The sequence below is a fragment of the Pelophylax lessonae genome (assembly GCF_965119305.1).
Source record: "Pelophylax lessonae genome assembly, chromosome: 1".
Lineage (NCBI taxonomy): Eukaryota > Metazoa > Chordata > Amphibia > Anura > Ranidae > Pelophylax > Pelophylax lessonae.
Genome location: NC_138768.1, coordinates 118199595 through 118222445, shown reverse-complemented (window position 1 = coordinate 118222445; position 22851 = coordinate 118199595). Strand labels below are relative to the sequence as shown.

Genomic DNA, 22851 nt, shown 5'->3' with positions numbered 1-22851 from the left:
GCGGCTCGGACAGCGAGCCAGAGGCGGGATTCCAGGAGCAACAGTTTGCACATGTGCCTCCCATGATCACAGACAGGCTAGCCCTGCCGTCACACATGACCCCGTTCGCCCAATAACAGGGCACCCGCCACCCATCGCTGAGCCTGAGCATGGCGGCCGGAGCACAGTGAGCGAGTCTGTACAAAAATAAGGATAAGGACGAAGTGACACTGGCGTGGGATGCACCCCTCTAAATATTGCACCCGGAGCCATGCCCCTCCCCCACGCAACGCCACTGGGTAAGTATAACATGTTTGGTTTTTTAAAACAAGACTTTACAATCACTTTAAAGAGACCCTTAGGCCAGGACATTCAATTCAACTACAAACTTTCCCAGAAAATTTTATGAGCATTTACCATATTGTATGCGTGTTTTTCACCTGTATAATCTCCATTGTGTGGATATCCAAAAGGCATGATACTACAGCTGGGCACCGCCATCTTGGATGTGATGTTAGCAGTCACAGCAGTTTTAGAGCCTTCAGTCAAATTACAGCTCTAAAGTATTTCCATTCAGTTCTCCCAGTACATAAAAGGTTATGTGGGAGGTGGAGCAGGGCCAGCTTACAGAATAAAAAGCAAGAGTTCTTACACACAGAAGGTGTATGCCCCAATCAAAGAAAATCTCTAAACAATTTTAAGGAGAAAAAGGAGGGGAGAAACAATCTCAGTCCATGAATTATAACGTGGATTTAGTAACAGCCACAGTCAAACTCTGAAATGACATGAAGAAAGGGGGGGGGGGCGCCACCTGAGTGTAGTATTAAGTATAGGTTTTATCCTACATGTGTCAAGGTCTTACCTTCCCTTCCTGTTGGCAGCCATCTTGGACATGTGCAGACTGTTGTTTTTATAAACTCTGTTGCACACCTGACTATATATATCACCTGTTGGCTTGCAGTCCTTTGCCCTTGTGTTTGTGCTCCAAGGTTCATCACTGCTAGCAATCTTCTGTTCTCCGTGTTCCTCCGTGTATGACCTGGCTTGGGTGATGACCTTCCTGGGTCTCGATTCCGCATTGGCAGGCAACCCGGCATCGGCAGATGACCCGGCATCAGCAGACGACCCTGCATCGGCAGTCAACCCGCCTCTGGACTCAACTCCGGATTGGATGACTACCCGCTTCTGGACTCGATCCTGGCTTGGATGACTACCTGCTTCTAGACTCGATCCCGGCTTGGATGACTAACTGCTTCTGGACCCGACCGCGGCTTGGATGACTACCCGCTTCTAGACTCGACCCCGGCTTGGATGACTACCTGCTTCTGGACTCGACCCCGGCTTGGATGACTACCTGCTTCTGGACTCAACCCTGGCTTGGATGACTACCTGCTTCTAGACTCGATCCCAGCTTAGATGACTAGCCACCTCTGGACTCGACCCTGGCTTGGATGACTACCTGCTTCTGGACTCGACCCCGGCTTGGATGACTACCTGCTTCTGGACTCAACCCTGGCTTGGATGACTACCTGCTTCTAGACTCGATCCCAGCTTAGATGACTAGCCACCTCTGGACTCGACCCCGGCTTGGATGACTACCTGCTTCTGGACTCGACCCTGGCTTGGATGACTACCCGCTTCTGGACTCGACCCCGGCTTGGATGACTACCAGCTTCTGGACTCGACCCCAGCTTGGATGACTACCCGCTTCTGGACTCGACCCCGGCTTGGATGACTACCCACTTCTAGACTCGATCCCGGCTTGGATGACTACCCGCTATGAACTTGACCCCGGCTGTTCCTGATTTCGCTCCTCACTCTTGCTGTGTGTTTATTGTTGTTGCTCTAATAAACTAGTTTTTTTTTTACTTGCATTTTCATGCTGTCTGTTTTCCTTACACCCTGACACATGGCCAGTAGAAGGAGCTGTGAGCTCCGAGCGCTTAGCCTATGAATAACAGTACAGCCATGACTCCAACCCCTCCCACCTGTGCGGTCTACGCTGGTTAGCATGACACTTCCTGTTGCAACAGGGCATTCGTGTCTCCATCCATCCACAGCCAGTGACCTGGATCCGGCTGGTGGGATATTCGTGCACTCTTACCTGATCTTGTAAGTGTTTTTAACCATGTGTAAATAAAACCTATACTTTAATACTACACTCAGGTGGCACCCCCCCCCCCCCCTCCTTTTCTTCAGGAGCAGGGCCAGCACAGACAGGAATTAGACACACACAGAATAGTAGAGGCTTATGATTTACTAAAACTGGAGAGTGCAAAGTCTGGTGCAGATCTGCATAGACACCAATCCGCTTCCAGGTTTTATTGTGAACAAGCTGAAGTTAGAAGCTGATTGGCTGTAATGCACAGCTGCCTCAGCTTTTGCACTCTGCAGTTTTAGTAAATCAACCCCTGTGGCCCTGCTTGATAACTGACACTTCCTGGAGTGGTCAATTTCACTCGTAAATTTAAAATCACACTGCAAGTGAATAAAAAATTATTCATGGAAAGGAAAAACGTTGCATGTAAGCATTTATAAGACTTGTTTCTTTTTTCTGTGCTTTTAACCTGCATTTTTTAAAGTTGGTGACAGGTTCCCTTTAATGCTAATCCAATGGCATTTACCAATGTTCACATGCTTACCAGGAACAAGTGTACAGATCAAGTGTTGTAATTTCACTGGCTGCATACTGACACAGAAAGTATTGAAGCCAGCCGTATCCAGGCAGCTAGTATTTGCAGGAGAAGGTCAGCACTGGCAGTCTATATATTTAGCCCAGTACAAGTTTCCATTAAAAATGATAATTGTCGGTACTTTTCTACCGCACAGCAGGCCAAGAGTTGGAATACTTTGCTTTCCACTACACCATTTTCCCTGTGATTCCAACTAAGACTTTCCTAGTGACCTGCAAGCCTTTGTAAGTACTGTCAGCGTTCTCCCTTTCAAAACTACAATATAACACATAAAATAGATCTCTCCTGATATAGAAAAAGGTGGTAAGTGCCAAGTGGTTGTGAATAATGACCTCACTTTGTCATGTAATATATTAGGAGCTGGAGTTTACCAGAGACACGGCCAAACAGGCCCTGGGGAATGACAGAACTGTGAAATAGTTTAACTTCCAGGAAAGTGTAAAAACAATGAAAAAATAGAAAAAAATGGCTGTTTGACGTTATTTATTATTTGGTGGTAATAAATCTATTTTTAGGTTCTCACTTCTCTGGTGGCTTCCCTGTAAGCGTATACCCATTCCTTCAAAAAGAAAATGTGCAGATTTTCAAAATCCATTGAATGCCATATATAAACCACTAAAGGACCAGAAGGTTTTACCCCCTTAAGGACCTGGCAATTTTTTGCGATACGGCACTGCGTTATTTTAACTGACAATTGCGCGGTCATGCAACATTGTATCCAAAAAAAAAAAACGTATGTATTTTTTCCCCCACAAATAGAGCTTTCTTTTGGTGGTATTTGATCGTCGTTTTTTTTTTGTTTTTTTCGCGCGCTATAAACAAAAAAATAGTTCTGAAAAAAACAATATTTTTTACTTTCTGCTATAAAACACAGCCGATAAAAAAAAATCTAATTTTTTCATCAATTTAGGCCAATATGTATTCTGCTACATATTTTTGGTAAAAAAAATCCCAATAAGCGTATATTGATTGGTTTGCACAAAAGTTATAGCGTCTACAAAGTAGGGGATAGATTTATGTCATTTTTATATTTTTTTTATTTATTTTTTACTAGTAATGGCGGTGATTAGCGATTTTTAGCAAGACTGCAACATTGCGGCAGATAGATCGGACACCTAACTGACACTTTTGAGGGGACCAGTGACATTAATACAGTAATCAGTGCTAAAAAATATGCACTAATGACACTGGCAGGGAAGGGGTTAACACCAGGGGCTGTCAAAGGGTTAAGTGTGTCCCTAGGGCAGTGATGGCGAACCTTGGCACCCCAGATGTTTTGGAACTACATCTCCCATGATGCTCATGCACTCTACAGTGTAGTTGAGCATCATGGGAAATGTTGTTCCAAAACATCTGGGGTACCAAGGTTCGCCATCACTGCCCTAGGGGGTGCTTTCTAACTGTGTGGGGGATGGACTCACTAGATGAACACAGAGATCTGTGTTCCTAAATAGCAGGAACACAAGATCACTGTGTTCACCTGTGACAGAATGGCGGTCTGCCTTGTTTACATAGGCAGACCGCCGTTCTGTTTCTATGGGGAGCGATCGTGGGTGGCCAGCGGACATCGAGTCCGCCGGATCTGCTGATTGGCTCCCCCTCTGGCCTATCAGCGGGTACCTCTGGTGGCACGTGAACGCCCCCACTGGCTATTACACTAAACAACGTACAGGTACGTAGTTTCGCGTAATCGAGCCGACCTGCCACAGTAAATGTACCTTAGGCAGTCGGCAAGTAGTTAAAACATACCTAATTCCACTTTTAAATATTTAAAGATTTTAAAGCAGTATTAAACCCCCCTACCCCCCTCAAAATGTAAGAAATTACAGCTTACCGATCATTAGATGTGGTGGCTGCATTAGTTTCCTTTTCACCTGGTAAATTGGCCAATAACACACCTCCTGATTAGAGTCCTGCCACCCTGGATGAAGGAGAATATGGACACCTTTGGATAGCATCATTGTTAATTTGGGGGGAGGGAAGTGTTAAATGTACTAGCAGATTTAAATACACTTACAATTTGAGGCCAAACTCACAGGGAAGGTTTTACCCCCTTAACCTCCCTGGCGGTATGATTCTTTTGGATTTTAGGTGCTGAAAGCGGTACCATTATTTTGCATGTATTTCTTGTTAATGAGCAGCCCAAACCAACTGTATACATTTATTATATATATATATATATATATATGTATGTATACACACATATATATATATATATATATACGTATATAATATGTATACAGTTGGTTTGGGCTGCTTATTCACAAGAATTATGTATATATATATATATATATACACACATATATTTACATAAAAAGTACAGTAAAACTGCAGGAAAGGGCACTGGGGGGCAATGTAATGTGATTTTTTTTTATTTTGAACGGTATCAGTGTGTTTGGTGTGTTTTACATTCGAATTTGCCGCCGGTTCCACCCCCCGGCGGACGTCACGTCGCCGGAGACGGAAGCCGGGGCTCGCTGACGATCGGGAGGAAGCTCCGCCGCCGCATACCGCCCGCATTCTTCGCTGGATCCCGGAGAAAAGCTAAGTAAAACCTCTTCCAGCATCCAGCGATCTTCCTAGCACTATACCGAGTGTGACTCAGGGGTTACCGCTTTTGGTTCTAAAATATTACCCCGAGTCACACTCGGGAATACCGCTAGGAAGGTTAATGACCAGGCCATTTTTTGCGATAGGGCACTGAGTTACTTTAACTGACAATTGCATGCCGTGCAACACTGTACCCTAATAAAATGTATGCCCTATTTTCCCTACAAATAGAGCTTTTTTTAGTGGTATTTGATCACCTCTGTGTTTTTTTATTTTTTGCGCTTTAAACAAAAAAAGAGCGAGAATTTGGAAAAAAAAAACAAAACTTTTTTTTTTACTTTCTGCTATAAAACAAATCCAATATAAAAATAAAAAAAATCGAATTTATTCATCAATTTGGGCCAATTTGTATTCTGTTACATATTTTTGGTAAAAAAAAAATCCCAATAAGCATATTGATTGGTTTGTGCAATAGTTATCACGTCTATAAACTATGGGATATTTTTACAGCATTTTTATTTATTTATTTTTTTACTAGTAATGACAGTGATCAGCAATTTTTGGTGGGACTGCGACATTGCAGTGGACAGATTGGACACCTAACTGACACTTTTGACACTTTTTTGGGGACCAGTGACATTACTACAGTGATCAGTGCTAAACATATGCACTGTTACTGTACTAATGACAATGGCAGGGAAGGGGTAACATCAGGGGCGATCAAAGGGTTAAGTTTGTCCCTAGGGGGTGCTTTCTAACTGTGTGGTGGTTGCACTGATTGGGGAAAGACAGATATCCGTGTTTCTGCTTAGCAGGAACACAAGATCTCTATCTTCTCCCCTGTCAGAATGGCGATCCGCCTTGTTTTCATAGGTAGACCGCTGTTCTGCCTCTCTTGGGAATGATTGCGGGTGGTAAAACGATCTAAAACAGCGCTATCAGGCATAAATAATCACAATTATGATGAATAATAAAGTGTACCAGTGCTTAAATATATAAAAATATCCAATTCATACAATAGTGTCAGACAAATAAATAATTGTTGATAAAGTGCACAAATAAATTAAATTAAAGTGCATTCATAATACATTCATGGTGCGCAAAGTGCAAAAGTGCTGGATACTGTGCAGTCCAAAATGAATAGTCCACCTGAAATTGAGCTAAAGTGCTGAAAAAAGTGCTTGAAGTGTTCCACACAAGTGCTAAGGTGCTTTTAAGGAAACCCCTTTTGGGGATGCACTCACCAGACCTAACATGTAATCAAGCCTCAAAATGCAGTCATTTTCCACAGGGTGGCCAGTAGGGATGGATGAGTCTACACAGCCTCCAACACACCTCCAGCTTTCTCTATGCTCTCCCCTTGATCAGATGCAAAGTCTGCTGAATGCTCAGACCAGAGGAGGTGGAGACAAGTGGGTGCTGCAACTGCATAGAGAGGCGCAGAATCTGTGGGAGGAGTTCTGACCTCCTCTCTGCTGGGACAAGGTAGGGGTGGAGACAAGGGGGTACAACAGCTCAACCCCCACCTTGTCCCAGCAGAGAGGAGGTCAGAACTCCTCCCACAGATCCTGCGCCTCTCTATGCAGTTGCAGCACCCACTTGTCTCCACCTCCTCTGGTCTGAGCATTCAGCAGACTCTGCATCTGATCAAGGGGAGAACATAGAGAAAGCTGGAGGTGTGTTGGAGGCTGTGTAGACTCATCCATCCCTACTGGCCACCCTGTGGAAAATTACTGCGTTTTAAAGCTTGAATAAATTTTAGGTCTGGTGAGTGCATCCCCAAAAGGGGTTTCCTTAAAAGCACCTTAGCACTTGTGTGGAACACTTCAAGCACTTTTTTCAGCACTTTAGCTCAATTTCAGGTGGACAATTAATTTGGACTGCACAGTATCCAGCACTTTTGCACTTTTTGCACCATGAATGTATTATGAATGCACTTTAACTTAATTTTATTTGTGCACTTTATCAACAATTATATATTTGTCTGACACTATTGTATGAATTGGATATTTTTATATATTTAAGCACTGGTACACTTTATTATTCATCATAATTGTGATTATTTATGCCTGATAGTGCTGTTTTAGATCGTTTTACTATTCTTCCTTGGTTTTTACCCAAGTGAGCAGCAGCTGCAGGAATTAATCATTTATATACCTTTTACCTTAGCGCGGGTTTTAACACATATAGTTTTACACAAATGATTGCGGGTGGCTGGCGGACATCGGGTCTGCTGGCCCCGCTGATTGGCTCCCCCTATGTCCAATCAGCCCCCTAGTGGCTATTGCACGAAATTACGTACAGGTACGTGATTTCGCACAAAAGCGCTGACCTGCCGCAGTAAATGTACGTTACGCAGTCGGCAAGTGGTAAAATGGTTTATCCCAACCCTCTAAGTGCTACAGTATAGCTGCAGAACAGCTTAAAGGGTAAGTTCATCTTTACAACAAAAAAAAAAAAACTGCCTATGCAGATCAGGGGTGTCTGTAGATAAAAACAAACTGTGCAGCTCCTGACTAAAGTTGAATAAGGCCATTGCTATAGCTGTAGGCCATTTATGTACCTCATGAAGCCTGACTGGAATACTCCCAGGGTGTTGCAATGCCTAGTCATTACTGCTCACCGTCACAGGAGTGAGCTCTCAAATGCTGAGCTCAGAGCTACAGTATCAGGCGAGAGAAAGAGCACGTGAGGGGGTTTGAATCAGAGAAAGAGCTCTCTCCTCTGATGGTGGAGCAGTAACAAGTAGGCCTCACTTAGCAAAGCCCTAGCAACGTCCTGGAGTTTTTCTGTCAGGCTTCATGAGGTATGTAAATGGCCTACACCCGTAGCAAGGGCATAATTCATCTTCAGGCGCCTCTCACACGTTGTCCATTTGTTTGTTTTTCATCCATTTATTGATGGATGAAAAATGGACATCAATGCATTCCTATGGAAAAATGGATGTAAATGGATAATCATGCATTTACATATGTTTTAATCTGCTTCCATCAACATCCGTTTTTTTTAACGGACAAAAGCCCTATTTTTCATCCGTTAAAAAAACTGATCTGATGAAAAACTGATGAAAAATGGATAAAAACGGATGAAAATGGATGAAAAATGCATGGGAATAGATGAAAACGGATAGAAAATGGATGACAACGGATGGAAAACTGATGAAAAACGGATGGAAACAGATGAAAATGGATGAAAAATGGATGACAATGGATGAAAAACTGATGTTGACTGAAAAAAACTGATGACAAAAAGAACGTGACTGAACTGATGAAATGAACGGTCCGGTCCGTATGTGTGAAAGGGGCCTTAGTCAGAGTTGGATGGATTGTTTTTATCTACAAACACTCCTTACCTGCATCGGCAGTTTGTTTGTAAAGGTGAACTTACCTTTTACTCTGTTGAAAAACCAACTGACTTATTGGCAGGATCACCAGGTGAAAATAAAGGAAAGAAAGCCTAAAAAAAGAAAATAAATGCAGCCACCACATTTAGGAAATAATAAGCTGCAATATAAAAAAACACACATTTGCTTTTTGGTTTAATACCGTTTTAACCACTTAAGCCCCGGAGGATTTTCCTGCTAAAAGACCAGGGGGTATTTTGCGATGCGGCACTGCGTGACTTTAACGGACAATTGCGCGGTCGTGCGACGCTGTACCTAAACGAATTTGACGTCCTTTTTTTCCCACAAACAGAGCTTTCTTTTGGTGGTATTTGATCACCTGTGCGATTTTTTGATCACGCGCTATAAACAAAAAAAGAGCGACAATTTTGCAAAAATAGCAATATTTTTCACATTTTTTTATATGAAATTCCCCAAAAAAAAATGTAAAAATCAACATTTTTTAACATTTTTGGCCAATTTGTTTTATCCTACCTATGTTTGGTAAAAAAAATCGCAAAAAGCGTATTTTGATTGGTTTGCGCAAAAGTTATCGCGTTTACTAACAAAGGGAAAGATTTTTGTCATTTTTGTTGTTTTTTTTTTTAACGCGTAATGGCGGCGATCTGCGATTTTTTTTGCGGTACTGCGACATTGCGGCGGACAGATCGGACCCTTGACTGACATTTTTGACACTTTTGGGGTTACCAGTGACATTTCTACAGTAATCAGTGCTATACATATGCACTGTTACTGTAAAAATACACTGGCAGTGAAGGGGTTAACTTTATTTGGGAGGGAGGGGCTGTGTGTGTCCCTAGGGGCGTGATTCTTACTGTGATTGGCTGTGGCTCTAGCTGTAAGGACACTGATCAACGGATCTACATACTAGATCCGAGTAATCAGTGTCTTTACAGCGATGAGAATGACAGGCAGCTTGTTTACACAAGCTGCCTGACATTCTCCCTCTTCCCCCGACGATCGCCGAGTGGCCGGCGGACATTGGGTCTGCTGGTCACACGCGCGGGGGGGTGCGTGACCGCGCGGGAGCGGGAGCGCGCCTCCGCGGGCGCGCGCTCGCTCCCCAGACCCTCCCAGGCTAGTGACGTTAATTAACGTCACTCTGCCTGGCAGGGGCTGACCGCCGCAGTAAATCTACTTGCGGCGGTCGGCAAGCAGTTAAATGAATTGCTGTCAACTGACTAGCCATTGTATCACTACATACAGATAAATATACTTGGAGGTTTTCAATCAGACCCCTGCATCCTATCCATCAGTGTGGTCCCATAGAGGAATCCCTCTTCTCACATTCCCCTTTTAATGACCCCATCTCTCTATTATACTGTTTTGATGTATGACATCATCCCCTCCAATTAACAGCAAGAACACCATAATTAAAAATAAAATGTGAGAACTTGTCCTAGCAAGGAAATTAGAATAATGTAGTCTTGGCTATTGGCAAAGGAAAAGTTCAAACTCTCTTTAAAGCTGAACTACCAGCAGATAAGAAAAAAACACCAATGCAGGAATGCATTCATCAAAGGGTCTTTTTCAAAGCAATTGGAATAAGTCCCTGAGCTGGACTTGATATCAGCCTCTTGCAGTCCCTGAACACCACAGAATTAGGAATAGGAAAGAGAGAAGCAGCGCAAAGAACCAATCAGATGCGCTGCAGCACTCATGTGCTGACAACCAACATGCTAATACAGTAGTAAGACAGAGCAGAGTGAGGAGAGATAAGCTCATCAGTCTGCTGCTTCTCCTCCATGGTCTAGCTGTATTTCTTATAGTGACACCAAACCCACATCGATAAAGGTGTATTAAATGCTGTTCTTACTCACTGAGTAACTATAAGATTTGTTTTCTGTATTCTGCAAAAAAACCTGGTTGATCCTGCTGCTCTCTGTCTGCCCCTCTTGTCCATGTCCCCATTTCAGCTAGAGATTTTGCAGAGCAGTGGCAGCAACTCTGCACATGCTCAGTTTTCAGTGAGCTTCTATGTTGAGCATTTCCTCCCTATCACATCTGAGCAGCCCATGTGACTATAAAGTCCCACATGTGGGCATCTACACAGTGGTAAATGACAGCCCATTCCCTCTTTCCTCCTCCATGCTCCCTAACCAGCTAAACACAAGGGGGGGGGGATATAACATGTAGATTGATGAAGGAATCACCTCCCTGTTGTTCTAAGACACAGGGTGGAGGGACATGATACATCCTGTGACTAGCAGAAATCTGCCCACACCATGCTATTGCCAAAAAATAATAAAGGTTTGATTTCAAATTTATATTAGTTATACTCTGTATCACTAAGAGTATATATATGTATACTCTGTTATTACTCTGTATTCCAAAGGCTGCTTTTTTATTTGGAACATGTGACCAGCACCAGAGGACCAGAGAATAACCTCCTGCTTTGCCAACCTTTCCCTACAGAAAGGTTGGCAAAGAGCGGGGTCATGTAGCAACTGTATATTGATTAGGCAAAAGGTACTTTTTTTTTACTTTTTTACATGTTTTTTTTTTTTTTTTTTTATTAAAATGATTACAGTGCCATCATCCATAGACAGAAATAGAAGGGACAATGTAAATTAAACAGTGTGTGTTTAGTATCACTTTGATGGCGGTAAAGAAAAAATCTGGTCTACAAGCTGGCTGTGCTGTTTGGTAGGGTTTTGTAAATCCCAGGACTGGATAGACATAAATACAAATCCTCTAGTCTAGCATGTAACATAGCTGTCACATATGTATTTCATCCAAGGCCCTCTGATTCCTCCTGTATTAAATTGTGTTGTAACTGTACTGTCTGCCCTCATGTTGTAAAGCGCTGCACACACTGTTGGCACTACATAAATCCTGTATAATAATAATAATAATAATAAAGCACAATGCATTTTTGTTATTACAGTTGACCATTACAGAGCTCCTCATGCCTATTTGAACCAGTGTAACTAGCTTGAAATATTGCAGGAAATTGAAAACAAATATATAGTTAAAGAGGAGTTCAGCCCCCCTAAGAAAAAATTAAAAAGTCAGCAGATACAAATACTGTAGCTGCAGAATTTCAAATATTAGAACTTACCTGTCCAGGGTTCCCACGATGTCGGCACCCGAAGCCGATTATCATATTGGCTCTCGGGTGCTGCCGCCACCATTCAGGGTAAGGGAACCCGGCAGTAAAGCCTTTCGGCTTCCCAGCTGGTTCCCTAATGCGCATGCGCGAAGCGCGCTGCGCTTTCTAATTGGCCCGGCGGCGGAGGAAGAAGGAGAGGGCTGAACCTCCGAGGGACAGTACCGCAACGCTGTCTGCCAGAAGTGGGAAAGGGTACCTGTCAAAAACAGGTAGCCGTTCCCCCTCTCCCCTAAAAGGTGCCAAATGTAGCACTGGAGGGGGAGCATACAAATGGAAGTTCCACTTTTGGGTGGAACTCTGCTTTAAGGATATAATTTAAAGCTGAGTTCCGGCCTCAAAATCGACAAAATCGATTTTGGGCCATCCGCTTGCTGAGTGTCACCTGAAAAACAAATGGATAATCACAATTTTTTTTTTGTTTACTTACCTTGTTATTGAAGAAAATATACTCACCTTTCTTCCTCTTCCTCCCTCTGCGGCAGCGGCCCGCGCCGCCACTTCCTCCTTGCATTGACTCCTGGGAGCTGAACGTCATCGCTCCCAGGAATCAATGTGCCTGCACCGGCCCCGCTCGTCACTTCTGGTGCAGGCGCATCATTCCCTGCTAAACAGCTTCTGGGCATGCCCAGAAGCTGTGTAGGGATGCCGCGCCTGCACAGGAAGTGACGGCGGGGCCGGTGCAGTGCATTGTGGGACCGAAGAAGACACGGAAGAGGATGCAGAAGAGGACGCGCTGGCTTCAGCTGCCCACACCTGAGATGGCAGCGCTGGAGAAGAAATTTTCAGGGTAAGTATTTCTTCTAAGAGGTAAGTGCGACCTGGGACAGTTCAGAGGCTATCCATTATGGAATGTACCAGCCCTGACTGTCCCGGGGGTATTTTTATTAAAAATCATGTCCAAGGCCGGAACTCCGCTTTAAGGAAATATCTTTAGGAGAGGGGGAGCTAAAGCCAGCTGCAATGGTGTTATATTGGAATCCTCAGCATGCAGTTAGTTTATTCTCCTTTCCTATTATTGTATATTCCTTGTAAGCTAGTCTAACCAGAAAAAAAAAAAAAAAATCAAAGGGATGCTGGAAAAACTTCCATTGATGTAACTCTAAATACAGAGAGTTATTATGTACAGATGACTTAGTAACGACACTGAAAGTATTCTGGACTACAACTGCAGATTATCCTAATGGAGGTCTGAATGGACGGCAAGATTTGATAATGTCCAAAAGAAAAAATGCCTCTGTGTACATCAGCAAACACTTCAGTGTACATTCAACCAACATGCAGACGCATTTATCCTCAACTCTTAATTATGGCAAAATGATCTTTAACTGGAGTACTGCATTAATATCTTAATGAACTTTTTAGGCTTTCACAGACAAGCCAGGCGCAAATAATGACATCTACATAAAAAGAATACTGTAAATCTTAACATGATCCAAATGGTTCCTTAGGTTGGCTCAGGCTTACTTTAGCTACTTACGCTGGACTGTCACAGTGTCTTATAGATGAGGAGACTCCTCCGCCGCAGGTCCTGGTGCACTCTCCCCAAACTGACCACGGTCCCCAGTCTCCATCAATGCTTTTTGGCCAGGTCCCAAAATTGACACATTCTCCCTGATAACACCACTGAAAAGCAATTCAGAAATACATCAAGTTCAGCCTTAGCAGAATCCATAAAGTTTTGCAAGTAAATTACATTTGCCAAACTGAAAACAATTATTGATATGTATTAATGCTTAAAAAATTGTCCTGCCCATATAGAGGGAGAGAAGAAGAGAGAGAGAAAGAGAAAATATTTATGGACAACAGACTTTCACTGAAAGGCAAACAAAACATTTTCTGGTTGGCCTACCAGCTAAGTGGTTTTCTTCCCGCTGCAGTTGTTAAGGAATAATGGTGGCTGTGCTGCCTGACAGTGTGTGGTTATGAGTAAGCGACCTACAGCATCGTGAAACGCGTCAACCCGACACGTCTGTTTGTGCACTGTCTGTTTGCTTCATTTATGAGGAATAAAGGAGTTCATTTGCTTTCATCTTACTACCTTGAGTGCGGTCTCAATTTTTGGACTTTTCGGCTGTACTGCCTGACAGACAGACAGCCACAAGAACAGAAATGCACACGTTAATGTTTTTCTGACAGAAACAAAATGGCAGCAGAGACAAGTATAATCAGAAAATAAGTTGGTCACTAGAGAGCATCCATAATATAATGAAAAAACAGGATATCATTTGTGTATGACTATATCTTAAAGCCATCCTGTAATAAAAGAGCTTCAACTGCTGACATGTTTGCTGACATGCTCTAGGACTCTCATCCTGATCTTGATTTTACTACCTAGCAAGCTGCTGGCTTGTACCAAACATGCAGACTGAAAATCCTACTTGTTCTAAGTCTTTGACTCCCTAAGTAATGGGGGCCTGTTCCCTGAGAAACAGGTCCACAATGGCAACTCCTATGCTTATGGGTTCCTTACAATTTTTACAATTTTCCCATGATTCAACATTCTCATGTACATTTTTGCAAATTTAGAAATATTTTGCGCTCTCCGTGGTCCTGATCCTGTTTTTTTTTTTTTTTTTTTTTAAAGGCTTGTTACTGGGAGGGTTATATTTTACTTTATCTCTACAAAGATGCCCTTCCTCCTCTGCTAATCAGGTATGTAGACAGGTATGCCCAGAACAAACAGTAGCCACCAGCCCACATATCTTTGAGCCTTGGGCTTCCAAAAAATGGACACCCCTCCTAAAGCACTGGGGTTAGTGTTGCAATGTTCCACAGTACACAGGTGAAAATGTTTGCCATTGGGAGATAATCTGCAGCACACTTTATCCCCGTGATTGGCAATTAGGCTACATAACTTCTGCATGGTGAAAAAATAATGGAAACACACAATACCATAATTTTTACTTTCATTGTTGTAACTTTAAACACAATCCAATGACGTCTTTATCACATACCAAGTCTCCTCTTTGCCTCAAATAGAGTTAGGAACCCAGAGGGGAATATTAACTAAAACTGGAGCAATCAGAACCCAGTGCAGCTGTGTATGGTAGCCAATCAGCTTCGAACTTAAACTTGTTCAATTCGGCTTTGACAATAAAATCTGCAAGTGGATTGGTCTTTGTGCAGAGATGCACCGGATTTTGCATTTTTAGTACCCCCTCCCAAAGAACAAATGCCCCATCAGTCCATGCTTCCTAGTTTCTGGCTTGAAAATGAAGGGATCTCAACTGGGAAATGGTTTTAGGAGTGTAATATACTCTGGAAGAAGTAACTCCCCTGGTTTGTATGTAAATGACCAAATTAGGAACTAGGTAAGATAGACTGTGAAGAGAAGTGTATATTGGGTTCACTTGGAGGTGTGGGAAAGCACAGCCTTCCAGGTTGTGACTCAGACAGTGTACCATGACCCCTCACAGGCCTTGCTTAGTGAAGGCAGTTAAGAAGGAAACCTTTAATTGTGCAGAAGTGTTAGAAAATATTGAGGTAAAATCCCATGTAATTTCCGGTAAATGGGGCAAAACATTTTTAGGACTACAGCACAGAACATGAGAGTGGCATCACATCTGATAACCAACATATGTATGCAGTTTTGAGTTGTGTTGCTTTTTCTACTTGGGGCTAAAAGGCATTTACGTTAGTTCAGCTTCATACGTCTGATGCCATCTATGTTGTTACACACGCCTACAGTTCTAACAGAACAATTAGCAATATATAATTATGACCATCGAAGAGACAAAGTTTACATCAACAACACACATGAATAGGTTCTGAGTTAAGGATGGGCTATTTTGTACTTTATGAAATCCCAACATTTCATGGGGTGCCAAACTGCACTAACTTGTTTTCCAACAAACCGATTACTTTGACAGACTCATGCGGATGTGTCTCTTTACACCTTTCCTCCTCGTCATTTTTCAAACTGACCCCGCAGTGCTGACACTCTCTAATTGGAACTGTTACAATCAGTCAGAGTTCTGTTTATACAAAACTCCTTTTTAGAAAGAATAACAGCGCTGGCCAAGTGTTATGCCAACTAAGCACACAAGCATTACAAGCAGGGTCAGGTGCTGTAACACACTGTTCTGCTTCATCAGCAATTTACATGCTGGTACAACCAAAATGCACAGCTTACAATGTTATGCTAAACAATCAGCTGACACCCCTTAGTAGCTGTAGCATACAATAAGGCAGCACTAGCATCACAGCCCCCAAACATGCAAACCTTTAACTTACAAGGACACATTTATAGGAAAATTGGTTGAACCCAGACCCTTCATTTTTATATAATCAATAAATCCTACCAGCAACCAATTAATGATATAATTGCTGTAAACAATCCACTATCTCACACAGTGTAAATAATATATAATACAAAATGCTGCGCAAAAATATTATAAATCCATAATGTGATCAACATCCAATGTGTATATACATAAAATTAAATAAGGAGTATTGAGCAATAGGTAAAAACGATAAACGGTGTGAACAAAATTGTATATGTATATATATGTGCCCAATGTGTAAATAAAAATCACATATACATAAAGGAAATATCTCCAATGGTGCCAAATTTAGATAAAACAAGTGCCGGTATATGATAACCACTTATAAAGTGCCAATAGTGCTGAATAAAACTACTACTGATAAATTAGTGTGAAGTTCATAATGTGCAAAAACAACAGTTCTTGTTGAATCAGTGCAAATAAATGGATCTGGATTCTCCAAAAAAGTGCCAATGGTGCGGAGTTGGCAGATGACAAGGTCACATAAAGTGACCAGTGCTTCCAAAGTGCCGAGGTAATAAAGTGTCAAAGCAAAACTTGCACCCCCTTGTGAATGGGCGCTCACCTTAAGACATGCGACTATGCGATTAAGCTATCTGACTATTGCTTACTCCGCACTATTGGCACTTTTTTGGAGAATCCAGATCCATTTATTTGCACTGATTCAACAAGAACTGTTTTTTTGCACATTATGAACTTTGCAATAATTTATCAGTAGTAGTTTTATTCAGCACTATTGGCACTTTATAAGTGGTTATCATATACCGACATTTATTTTAGTAAAATTTGGCACCATTGGATAATATTTCATTTATGTATATGTGATTTTTATTTACACATTGGCCACATATATATACATATATAATTTTGTTCACACCGTTTATCATTTTTACCTATTGCTCATTACTCCTTATTTAATTTTATGTATATACACATTGGATGTTGATCACATTATGGATTTATGATATTTTTTGCACAGCATTTTGTATTATACCTTCATTTTTATAGTCGTGGGTGTAGCAGACAAATGCTACCATACACACATGCAAATGGTTCAAATCTTAATTCAACTTGTGATTAGTATAAAGTTAAACTGACCTCGGCCAAGTGAGCAGATGTCAATAGAGAATCATTTACAGAATAATCTTTTGGCCATCTGAAACCACTATCTGATCGTGGAAGATGACAATAACATTTACCATGCTATAAATATGGTAAAATCTTACTGTTACCTGAAGATGGATAATTTAGATAATATAAGGAAATGCTGCATGATCAGGCAAGTGGTCAGGCAAAGAGAGTAGAAGGGTTTTTATCAGTGTGGTGAATGATGTATCATGTACTCAACCAAAAAAACATGGCGCAAAATTAGCAAGCCAGCTTTGTAGTGTTTCCAAAAAAAAAAAAAAAAAAAACAATAGTATTTATTGTTCAAATATTTTATTGAGAAAAAGGTTGAGTACAGAACAAGTAAACAGGTATAAGTGCAGCTAGTAAATGTTTTCAACAAGATAGGTGCATCAAACATGAAGCATGGAAACGACCATGCAGGATCAAGCAATGAGTAACATTTGGTACGGGAGGACAATCCTCAGCGAAGGCAGGTAAAAGTAGAATAATAATCCAAACACATATAACTTGATGATAGGGAGGGGGATAAACATGGGAGGGGTAGTATGATAGTATGAACGTGTGTGGGCATCCCAACTGGTCCCCAAAGAGGTGTAGTGCAGCAGCCTGGCACACCACTGAAGGGGATTGCTAAAAAGCCCAAGAGAAAACAATAGTATTTCTAAACTATAATGAATCATAAAGACATCTGCTTGCCAGTAATGAAAACATATATTCTTGAATTGAATCAGATTTCTTTAAATAACTAGGGTTTTGGAGATGAAAAATGGACTTGAATTGATCAACATTTTTCTACCATAAAAATTGAGAGCTCACTAGGATTGGACTCTACTTTCACACATATGATGATGTAGACTATGAGTGTGCCATTGACCTGCCTTAGAATGATTATTTTCTATAGTAGATGATTTGCCAATCAGGAAGGATATGTTACACACTAGTGGTCCAGGCTGGGACAGATCGCAATTGCACAAGAATGTACACAAACTGCAACCACAGCTGTTGCAGACTCCAAAGTCCCAACATTTGGCGTAATCATTAATTAGCCAGTTCTCTCAAATGATTAAAGCGTTATTAAAGAGAAACTTCACTCTTTCAATCAACATTGACTATTTTTGATCCTTATGCTGCTGGCATTAGTAAATAGATAATAGTAAATGATATCATATTTACTGGTTTTAAACTTTTTTTTACATCTCCTCACTGGTTTTCAGGCCTAGGTAAATGACCCCATACATCCCAGAAGTTTTCAGGAGGGAAGCACACCCTCCTACCCGAATGTCTGAGTTAAGGGCATGGATTGGATGGATTCTAGGGAATTAATGCTACATGAATAATTTGCCCTTACTCAAGATGGCCATGGCTGGAAATGCTGGGGGAAAGTGGGGTTTCAAAATGATTTCTCACCAAAATAAAGCAAGGAAACATGGATGGGGGAGTTTGCTGTGAATAATAAAAATAAATGAAAGATTGTTTTGTAGGATTTTTTCCTTTTATTTTAACCTGGTTATCTGGCCAGTAACCAGCTTGATTTCTTAAGGGGTCTCCACTCCAATGGAAAAGCAATAGAGACACTTTTGAACTGCAGCATTGTCAATCTGGGGAGAGAGTAGTATTAGATGTACTAGCAGATTTAGATGGACTTGACTATAATAAATTAAAGCTTGGGAGAGCTTGGCCTGTATTAGGATGTTGAAAAATAACAGACTTACTGGCCATGTCAATAGGTGAAAAAAACCAGTGCAGCCACCACATCTAAGAATCAATCTGAGAATTGATAAACTACAATATAATACATTTTTATATTTGGGTTTAATACCATGTTATGTTTCCACCTCACTAGCAATTGGGCAGAATAGAGAGATTTGTTTCCATATGACACTCCGTCATAGCGAAGTACTAAATCTCCAACAGCTGTATTTAACCTTTAACTTATGGATTGTCAAAATAAAACTGATGTCAGGAAGCAGTCGAGCCAGTCCAGGAACCAGAGGGCCATGAGTCATCTGACTACAAAAAAAACTGTCCCTTGCCTTGCTGTCTGACACTTTTATTTAAATGTAGTAATTACATTAAAAGTGTGATTCTATCTTTCTGAGAAAAAGAAGTTTAGAAACAAAACTGAAATATGAATAAATCACAAAATGTAAGTATTTACTAGAACAGTTCTGATCGGTTCAGTGATAAATTTACACCAGCCAAATAGCAACTTAATAAAGTGTTAATCTCCCATTTAGAAGCTATCTCTCAGCAAAATTGCCTGGATGTGTCTCCTCCCCCTGCTCGTGCGAGACAGCTGAGTCATCACTAAAGGAAATAGATATCTGTGGTTTGTGACATTGACTGTCAAGCTCAGAGTGAGATTTCAGTCTAAACTTTTTTGGCAGTTCATATAAAAAAATGTATTAGTATTATACCTGGAACAGATTCCAGAAGGAATCTGTAATAAAGTATACTACAATTCTTGCAATATACATATGTAGTAGACTTGTTTTCCAGTGCTGGAGTTTCAGTTATTGGAAAGCTATATCGACTCAAAAAATCCATATAAGCACATTACCATACATAAAACAAGACTGTCATTGGACCAGAGGAGTATTTCAATACACTCCCCCAAATTTTTTGCCTGTTTATTTAGCAATACACTCAGCATAGACTAACAGCTGGTTAGTTTGTTATACAAGGAGAGATACATTTTCACCTTTCTAGACATATTTGACATAACTGAGAATGTTTACAAGAATACCATACAACATTTTGGGGGAAAAAATGTCCTCCGGAATTTGGCAAACTTTATAAGTCAACCACATACGAAGAATCCCACCGCTTGCTAAAATACTCAGAGACAAGATAGAGATGTAGTTAAACATTCAGTCCCACAGTCTTGGATTCATCTTGTTCACTGCTGGTTGCATGAAAGACTCTTTGTCATTCAGCTCACTGCCAAACGAATAACAGCCGCTTGGGTGTTCTAGGAGTTTTTTGTGGTTGCATAATGAATGATAAAATGAGAGAGAGCACTTTAATGTCTTCCCAACAATTGAACCCATAGGGTAACCCCAATCCACAATAAACAAAAATGCCTCTAGCAGTCTAATGGCATCTGATTGCTACAGAGAATCTGTATGGTTTCTCCAGGTCAAATACAGTAGCTCAACCCTCATGCAATTGGCTATGTATATGCGAATTAAATTACGTCAGCCTGCGAAGAAATGCTGAGAAGACAAGAGGAGACAGAGGGTGAGAGCCGGTCAGTGGGACTATGGCCAGATTCCCAGATGAGGCAGCTATGGGATTTCAGAAAGAGAAAAGCCACCATTCATAAAAATGAGAACAAAGTAAGTATAGCTGTAAAACAAATGGCACAGATTCACCAAATAGAGAAAGACCTGGAGACATTTCAACTAACTGCAAATTAATTCTAGTTTTTTTTTGCTCCTTATTTCTAGAACATCTAAGTCCCAACGAATCATCTTCTTTTGGATCCAGTGTCACTCACACTTATCTGACAAATGCTGTATTTTAATAAAAGTCTCCTGGTCTTCATATAATTACCTCTATTAGGATCCTGACAGAAATAAAACATCTTGCAAAGCAAATTGCTGCCAGGAAATGGAGATTGATGTCTCTGCCTATGAAGTTATAATGACGGTAAATGGATAGAAGATACACATAATCACTATACTGTAAGATTTGGAACACAAATAGTGTCTCATTCAATTAAGAATTTTTATTCTTAACCAAACAGAATTAATCATGTACTGGTTAGACTTTGGAAGAGTGCATTCTGATGGGTTTAATGCACTTAGTAATTATCATTTAAGAAAAAGACCTCTTTAATAAACATCTATTGTTTAAATACACAATCAAGTCCCAAGTAGGGATTTGACAAAAAAGCAAGGAAAGGGATGTTGTGATGCCAAAAAAGTGTAAGGACCATAAAGGGTAAGGGACAATGTAATTGTATAAAAAAGTTTTTTAAATCTTTTTTTTAACGCATCAATAAAAAGACAGTGTCTTAATAGTAATAAAAAAACATCATAATCCACAATAATGGTATTGTAACATATACATCTATAAAAACATTTCAGACTTTACACAATGTCCATGGAAAATAAAAAAGATTTAAAAAACTTTTTTATACAATTACATTGTCCCTTACCCTTTATGGTCCGTACACTTTTTTGGCATCACAAAATCCCTTTCCCCGCTTTTTTGTCAAATCCTTACTTGGGACTTGATTTTGTATTTAACCTTTTTTGGGATGGACGCCACAAGTTGTTACATGGGGAGTGAGCTATTTAAACATCTATTGTTTCATTTATTAGTGACTATAGATATTCATTAATGGTCTCAAATAGAGATGATCGAACGGTTCGGGTCCACCATCGGTTCGGGCCGAACATTGGGTGTTCGAGGTTCGGCCGAATTTAGAACTTTGTGCCCAAAAAGTTCGGAATTCGGCAACCAGAACCGCCCAAAATGCAATGCTTCAGGAAATGGGCTTTAAAAGCCCGTGATTGGACCAGAACCATTAGCAAAAGCCAATTGAGGGGGCAGGAGAATGCTAGGAATGTTATTGGAGTGACTAGGGGGTCCCTAGACCAATCATTAGTGAATACGCCCCCCAGTATATAAGATCGCCCCCGCCATATTCCTAGCATTGTTATACTGGACATGGAAGAGAGTGAAAGCAGTTCTGTTAATTTTACTTTAAAAGTGTCATTTAGCATTTATTAGTGTGTGGAAAGGGATATCTAGTGTAGTTAGAGTGCTCCTTTACACTTTAGTTAGCTTCAAAAATTTAGTTTCTGTAGGGAAAGTGTTAAGTGTCAGGGGACCGTAGTGTAGTGTAGGGTTAACTGGCAGTGACTGCTATGGCAGGGTGACAAAACCCTTCCATAGCAGGGTGACCGCTATAGAGAAATGATCATTTCTCTGAATAGCTTCGGGACAGGCATATGGCTTCTCACCAGCCAAGCATTTTTTATGCTGCAGGGGCTGCCACTGCCAGTGCTTTTTTGAGGACATGTTTGATGTCAGACATGACATCTGAACATGTGTATGGGGGGTATATATATATATATATATATATATATATATATATATATATATATATATGTCTGAATATATACCCCTAGACATATATAGGTGTGATAGTAGCAGAAATAAATTCATTTACAGTAATATATTTCTGCTACTATCACACCTATATATGTCTAGGGGTATATATTCAGACATATATGTCTATATATACCCCCTATACACATGTTCAGATGTTTTGCCTGCCTCAAAAGAACCCAAAAAAATGCCAAAAAAAACTAGCGTCAAAAAAAAAATGCCCAGGTGTGTTTTTGCTGTCATTTTTTGGGGGGTTTTGGAGGCAGGTAAAACATCTGAACTTGTGCACAGTACCACTATACACAAGTTCAGATGTTTTTCCTGACTGCAAAGATCCCAAAAAAATGCCTTCTATTAAACCGGCAAGGTGTTACAGGAGCGGAGCCAACCCCCTGTCAGAAAGTTTTCCTTTTTTTTATGGTTCTGGACATGCTACAGAGCTGAAACTTCACAGGTACACCTTTTAGACCCCCCAGACACAAAATCACACAAAAAAAGTTCTTACAAATTGTCATTTTTGATAAAAAAGCCAATTATTGAAAAAATTTAAAAAAAAAATAAAAAAAAGAGATTTTTTGA

At 40.8% G+C, this 22851-nt stretch overlaps 1 protein-coding gene across 1 annotated transcript in view; it reads right to left on the bottom strand.

The window, feature by feature from the left end:
- The window catches only part of ADAMTS6 (ADAM metallopeptidase with thrombospondin type 1 motif 6), a 448695-nt gene that overhangs the window by 126301 nt on the left and 299543 nt on the right, over positions 1 to 22851 (bottom strand). Inside the window, exon 13 of the mRNA XM_082243714.1 lies at positions 13215 to 13360. Coding sequence (XP_082099840.1) covers positions 13215 to 13360 — 146 coding nt within the window. The remainder of the gene's footprint in view (positions 1 to 13214; positions 13361 to 22851) is intronic.